General features: G+C 34.2%; 1 protein-coding gene across 1 annotated transcript; it reads right to left on the bottom strand.

Annotated features, from left to right (window-relative positions):
- Window positions 1-1,969: 1,969 nt before the first annotated feature.
- Window positions 1,970-6,441, bottom strand: LOC138306302 (alpha-N-acetylgalactosamine-specific lectin-like). Its single transcript, XM_069246722.1, has 5 exons — window positions 6,006-6,441; window positions 5,700-5,782; window positions 3,738-3,831; window positions 3,144-3,360; window positions 1,970-2,301 (listed from the first exon to the last, which is right to left on the bottom strand). Exons 1-5 carry the CDS (start codon window positions 6,277-6,279, stop codon window positions 2,256-2,258), a joined length of 714 nt encoding a protein of 237 aa, XP_069102823.1. The 5' UTR covers window positions 6,280-6,441; the 3' UTR covers window positions 1,970-2,255.
- Window positions 6,442-6,884: the final 443 nt, after the last annotated feature.

Raw genomic sequence — 6,884 nt, 5'->3', positions numbered from 1 at the left:
TTGATATTTAAACTTAAAAGTCCTATGACTATGTCGAACTTACCGCTCATAATATGCATAAAGGTTCCCCAATAAGTGATTGTTGTTTATCATGTTTATCAAATGTGTCATTTGATTTATTTGATGAGGGTTCAATAGAAGTAGTACTCCAGTATGAGTCTGACTATAGAATTGTAGGTATGCTATTTTATCTGCTGTGGTAAGTTTATATATTGTATTTTCGCGGTCAAAGTAGAATAAGAGTACAAAAAACTTTTCTGTGTTAAAAGTTGTGGTTTTCACATATCAAATTCAACTTACGTTGTTATTAAATATATACATGTTTTTTTATTTTATTTAATTACACTCTTGATTATCCATCAGGCTGCAAAACATTCGCCTCTCTATGAAATCTTCTGTCAAAAAGAGGATTTCCATAATCTATATTTAGCTTGATTCTGTTATTCCTATAAGTCCATGTGATTTAGTGTTGTATTTTCCTTTTTTCTCAATGAGACTCATTATATCATAAATGCTTGTTTCCGTTCGAATAATATCAAAGGCTATTGTTTTTCATTTTCTGTAATGGTATCTAACCGAACGGAAAACCAGCTTATTTCCGCGTATGTACACACCATTGTTCTGCTTTGACATTGCTAGTTTTAAACTTTGAGGTGAGAGTTCGTGATTTTGAGAAAGCTTCCTGATTCTATACCCTGGCTATTCGCATTATAGTCTAAATATAGGTAGCTATGTCCTGCATAACGTTCAGAAAACAATGACGGAACATGATGTACTCTGCTTATATTTTTTATTTGGAAATACCCTTTGTTAAAGTTTGGGTTCAAATGTCGTAACTGACGATACGTTCCGAAATGTACAAGTTGTGTAATCTGTGAATACTTAGAAAATACTTAGAAATAAGAGGTCGTCAGCGGAAAGGTATACACATGTATTTAAGAACTTGGCATATATATACAAAGCGTTGAATAAATGCTGCGATGATATCTCATTGAAGAATAACATCTCGCAAATTCATACTCTTTCATTAATTACTAACTAATTTAATAATTGATGATGCTTCACCGCCGACAATTAGTATGTTTTCGCTATCAAAAACAGGAGCAGACGATTTAGTATTTTTCTTCAGTTACAAAAATAACTTACTTTACACCATTACCACCATTGAAAAGTTTGAGCTTCTAATTCTACGTCAAGTTAAAAATATGAAAAATAATTAATTGCATCGCGAAAAAATTCCGACGCACTATATCCTATATGGAATGAAGTACTGATTGCGCATGCACCAAAGGCAAAATGAAAATATATATATTATTTTTGTGTTAATTAGACATACATGCACACGATTGAACACCAATTTTTGTTCAAAAAATGAATATCATTCATGCTCTGTCGGCGGTGGAGCATCTTTAAAAGACTTGCGATATCAAATCCTGCAACATGTCCTTATTCATCTTATTTTCAAACTTAAATTAAATATCAAATCATGAGCATTGAACTAATTCATCAAATAACTACAGTCTAGCAATATAATGTTTATGTATAATGTATAAACCAAACAGCTTTAATGAATAATTGCGTCATATATTAAGTATCACGTGACTTTCACACCTAGAGACAAGCTAGTGTTAACATTCACAAGTCATGCATTAACGAAAGGGATTTTCATAATGTCTTAAAACGAAGCGCGGGGACATATCATCTTTTGTCCATTTCTGCTCGTAATTATTGATTTCCTTAAACACATTGGTTATTTATGATTTTGTGTCTTCTGTAGTGAATTTTGTCCGCATGATTTCTCGACAGATATGTGTCGGAATGTTATGGAACTTCACATGAGTATTAGAATGGTGCGTACATGTGCAAGAGGGCGTTTTATTTTCGCGAACGAATGACAAACATGGCCACCACTCCCTGGCTTCTGATTGGTCAAAACTATTTGTCGAACATAGAAAGACTGCCATGAAACTTCAAATAAGTATTGGGGTTTTGTACGTAAGTGTGCAACACTCTTTAATCTTTGTGAACGAATGAGAAAACATGGCCGCCATTTCCAGTCTTCTGATTGTTCAACATATTTTCTGATTTCAATACAAATTGGTATATAGTGGTAATGGTACGGAAAACAAATGAAGCATTTACAAAATCAACCGTTGCCATGGTTACAAAATAGAAGCTTCAGATTTGTCAAAGTTAGATATTCTCTTATTTCAATGAAAATTGGTATATATGGATGGATGAGGAAACTGAGTGAATCAACATTGTGGACTGGTACTCGTCTTTTCTTCTTTGCCGAATGCACTGTAAAAGACAAAAAAAGAATTCGTCACAATAATGAGAATATATTATAGAAATGTAACATAAAAAAAGAGATTTCTATAAACAGCAATTTAAGATATTTTAGTATGAAAATATAGCCAATTATTTTCAAAATTAAAAAAATATATTAGATATAGAAATATTTTCAAAAAGAAGAAATTAATTTTTTTTTTTTTATATATTTCTGCAATTTGGCATTACGGACATATATGACAATGTCTAAACATTTCGCGGATCAAACTTTTGTAGACCATGTGTTCATGTTCTTGTCTCGATAGTAGAACTCTTCAATGTTGTGATACGAAAGTCGCATAGAGGCGAACAAACATTTGATTTACATATGCTGAGCGGACTAAATTCAAAATGTAACCGGAAAAGATGTTTGAAATTCATTTAAACAACATAAAAACCGGTGACGACTATAGATATAAAAGTACAATGATGGTTTTAACACTGGTTAAACGATTCGGCCCGTCGTTGCCATGCATGGCGCCCGATCCATGTTGCGATGACAGAATGTACTGACAGAAAACACTCAGTCTGACAGAAAAAAACCATGACGCCTATCATCGGAACATACTGGTTTTCGATTAATATTTTTAATTATCCAATTATTACGTGTTTATTTTATAATATCCCATCAATTAAAACATAAGAAATATAACAAAAACTCTGAAAATTACAAATAAACATTCTTGTCAGCGTATAACTTGCATGATGACACTAATGAGATTAGGAAATAAAATGTAACCTTAACCTACACATATGTGTAATCGCTCGCACCACACGCGTTCATTTATAATTGATATCTGCAGTTTGAATACCTTTTCTTGCAAATGAAAGAAGCATTTCTTGTACAAGAGACATCGTTCCATTTGAAATCGCGATGGCCCTGCATCTGTAGACAATCTTCGTCCTTGTTGAGATCATTAGGTTCCCCGTCTTCCACATGCCATTTGGTGAACACAAACTTCTCCCCAGTCCTGTACCATATCCATTCATCACTTGTGCGATTCAATTGTCCACCGAGATAGTATTTTTCTTGTGATACAAAAATAGTCTTTAATGTTTCGAAAGAACGGATGCATTAGACAGATATTGGAAGATGTATAGCAAAGGGAATAAATAAAGGTAGAAAAAAAAATATATGGATTAATCTCTAAATATATAAAAAGATTAAAAAAATATTTTAAAGAATATCCTGTGACATAACTATTATGTAGTTCCGTATTGCGACACTTGTTAATTTGTTTCGTCTGAGGGGTTACTTTATATTTACACAGCCATACATTGTACATACAGTCAAACTCTAAGTGACTCTCCAAGGGAAGCTCAAAATAAGGTCGCATAAGAGAGGTGGTCACTCAAGACAGGGTCACTAATGAAAACAACCATATGGTCAATCGTAAGACACTTACTTTGACCGCTTTTCTTTAATTCCGCCTTTATGAATCTGTATTCCTTTTCACTTGTGACGTCAGCAACAAACGCATTTCTGCTTTGACACCAGTCCTATATAGAAAGGTTTAAATATAGCACATGAGTACTATCCACGATATATCAGTTTTTACTTTGGTTTTATTTGGTTGAACGTAACAGCCAGGGTCATGTAAGGACTTGTCAGGTTTGTTGGTGGAGGAAAATCGGAGTACCTGGAGAAAAACCACCGACCAGTGGTCAGTACCTGGCAACTGTCCCACATGGCATTCGAACCTGCATCCAGAGGGGGAGGGCTTGTGGTAATATTTCGAGACATCTTAACCACTCGCCCACCGTGGCCCCTCAGTTTTTACAAACATGTATACTCAAGTATAGATCAATGGCTATCATCCTACATTTCTTCCTGAAATGGCAAGGAATTTGGAATAGTACATCAAATTTAAATAAACAAAAAGGGAATGCTAAAGAATAATTAATATTATTCAGAATTGTCACTGTAGTGCAACGTTTATGTGTATAACAAACAGCATTAGTAGAATGTAAGTTTTTTCTCTCATACCTGCCCGTGTAATACTGGCTCATGTCGCCTGTGGCTGTATTGCATGGCTACCCATGCAATAGAGCCTCGTGACGTCACAGCGTTATACCAAAGTTACTATTTTGGGGGGAATATTTTAACACTATTTTCAGAAAATAAGATGGATGTACTTCAACAGATACAAACAAAAGGAATTGAGTTGAAAAGATCAAGCAATTTTCATATTTTTCTTTCGAATTAATTTCAAAATCAATTCATGGCGGGAAATCATAGTAGTAAAATTGCAATAAAACATCGAGGTGTGAGAGAACAAATACTCTTTCATACGTGGATATGATGAATAGGGAAGCCTGGGGGTTTACAACATTTTGTGACCCTCGGGCAGAATATCCCTATCCTTCATATCCACATATGAAAACGTCTTATATTATTGCCCTGGCGGTAGGGAGACATGGTGATTTATTTACCCAAGACATCGTCATGTCTCCCTACTGCCAGGGCAATCTTATACAGAAAAAATAAGGTCTTTCTTGCGCCATAATATAAGACTAGTTTTTTTAATCTGTTTGTCCAAACACTGTTAGGCTACCGTTACAGTTAGTGTTAAACAAGAAGTTACACATACAACATCTTTCAGCGAAAATCATGTTACAAACTGCTATTAGTTAATCACTGACATTTATCGTAATTGACTTTCCCTGCCCCTTCTAAATGTGTTGGTTCTTGACAATGTGTACCTTAATGTTATATACGCCACAACTTGGCGATCATTTTGACATGTTATCTTTTATTCAGTAGAGTGCTCCGTATTTCGTCATATTATCAATTTTAATCCAGTGCTTGTTAGTAGTAAACCCAATGTGGTAAACCCAATGTTATCTTTAATCACCGCGTTCCGTAAGTATTTTTAGGAAAAAGGTCATTTGACTTTTCCGGTTTCTGTAGTCATCGTAAACATCTATTTCTTCTTACATTGGTGGCTTTCAATATTATTTGATAAGCATTTGTGTGGTGCTTTTGTATTGTTTTTGAATTATTTATGATAAGTGAATATTAACCAATATGCGCCACTGTACCTTTTGACCTACATGTAGGCATGACTAGACATTCGGTATAGCCGCTAGGCTTATACACTTCTAATTCTCTTAAACATTTCACAAGATGCACTTTCATAAAATACACATTTTATTTATCTACCTAGACAACCTGTTCATAAACATATGTATCATTCCACCTCATTATATATAAATATTGGTGATGAATAGTGTCACTTCAATGCAAACGCGCATTGTTTGCATTAATCTTAAACTCGTGCATCCCTGAAGACACATGCAAACTTTTTCCTATTCAAAGGCTGGAACCGGTTATCATGAATTTAAGGAGTGCATGAATTAAAACTTACCCGGGCATCTTCATAAGTAGCGCGTGTTTGTATAATCCTGTAGCAGTAGCCATGATAATATTCCCAGCATGGTCTGCATAGATCTGGAATTAAATATATTGAATTTTAATCTGATCTGTATTAAAAATAATCTACGCAAGAAAAAAGTTTTGATATTCAGTTGATGGAATAGTGTGGATCAAATTGAATTCACCAAGAAAAAAAACCAGGAAAAGAAAATTATTTGATACTACATGTTTAATGTTTCCAATGCAGGGTTCCCCAATATTGAGACAATTCAAAAGCTAAAAGATAATATCACGTTACCTTCCAACAAAGCATGTAACTCTTTGATCTGCCTCTTAGTAATTTCCAACTCGGCCTGAACAATGCTGAATGTTTCCTTGATCCCGTCAAACTGTCGTCTGCTGGATTGAGCCTCGTTTTCAAGGTAACGCCGAATTAACGGTAAGGCTTCTTCTAAGACTTTGCTGATCAATATTGCGGTCAACTGTTGACGTTTCTTTTCAGGAAAGATATGCTGTTCGAACGAGCTATGGAAAAGGATAAAAATCAGGACTCTACTGTGTATCCACTTCATGTCCTCTTGCTTTAAACTATTCAACAGGTCATCTCGGGAAAGGGCTTAGTATAGATTGACGCGACTCCTCTGCATACAATGACTTTTAAAACAATGAATATACACATATACTAGGATCTCATTATGTAACGCACAGTTCACTTTTAATGTCCAATTACATATATGTGTAGTTTGAAGCTACTTACGAACCTTCCGCAGTTATTCCTTCATAGCGTTTTCCCAATACTTGTTTCCGGTTTTTCTGTATTTCAGGAAGTTTTTTTTCCATTTCGATGTAGCTGCTTTGATATGTATTTATAATATATGAATTCAGAATATTTAATTGTTAGATGGTAACACAATGGGAATAGGTCAACAGACAATGTAAACAAATGCTATGATCTGAAAAATATTGATAAATTAGTCGTGTATATATATCGTTAATGCAAGACCGCAAATATTTAAAACTGTTAAAATTTAATTGCAATGTTTTAACTTCAAATTGCAAATATTTTGATACTTGAAAATAACCGGTTCTGCGTTAATTGGTAACCTACTCTTTTCTCACTAAATTGGATATATCAAAATCTCTTGATCGTATATGTGTTCTGTAATATTTTTTCAAT

The sequence above is a fragment of the Argopecten irradians genome, chromosome 13 (genome assembly GCF_041381155.1).
Source record: "Argopecten irradians isolate NY chromosome 13, Ai_NY, whole genome shotgun sequence".
Lineage (NCBI taxonomy): Eukaryota > Metazoa > Mollusca > Bivalvia > Pectinida > Pectinidae > Argopecten > Argopecten irradians.
Note: the sequence above shows the minus strand (reverse complement) of the source record. Positions and strands in the feature narration are given on the sequence as shown.

Coding starts and splice junctions, on each gene's coding strand:
- LOC138306302 (XM_069246722.1), bottom strand. CDS start 6,279: ATGAAGTGGATACACAGTAGAGTCCTGATTTTTATCCTTTTCCATAGC. Junction 3,832..5,699: donor CTACTTATGAAGATGCCCGG/GTAAGTTTTAAT, acceptor CTTTCTATATAG/GACTGGTGTCAAAGCAGAAA. Junction 2,302..3,143: donor TCTTTCATTTGCAAGAAAAG/GTATTCAAACTG, acceptor TGTCTTTTACAG/TGCATTCGGCAAAGAAGAAA.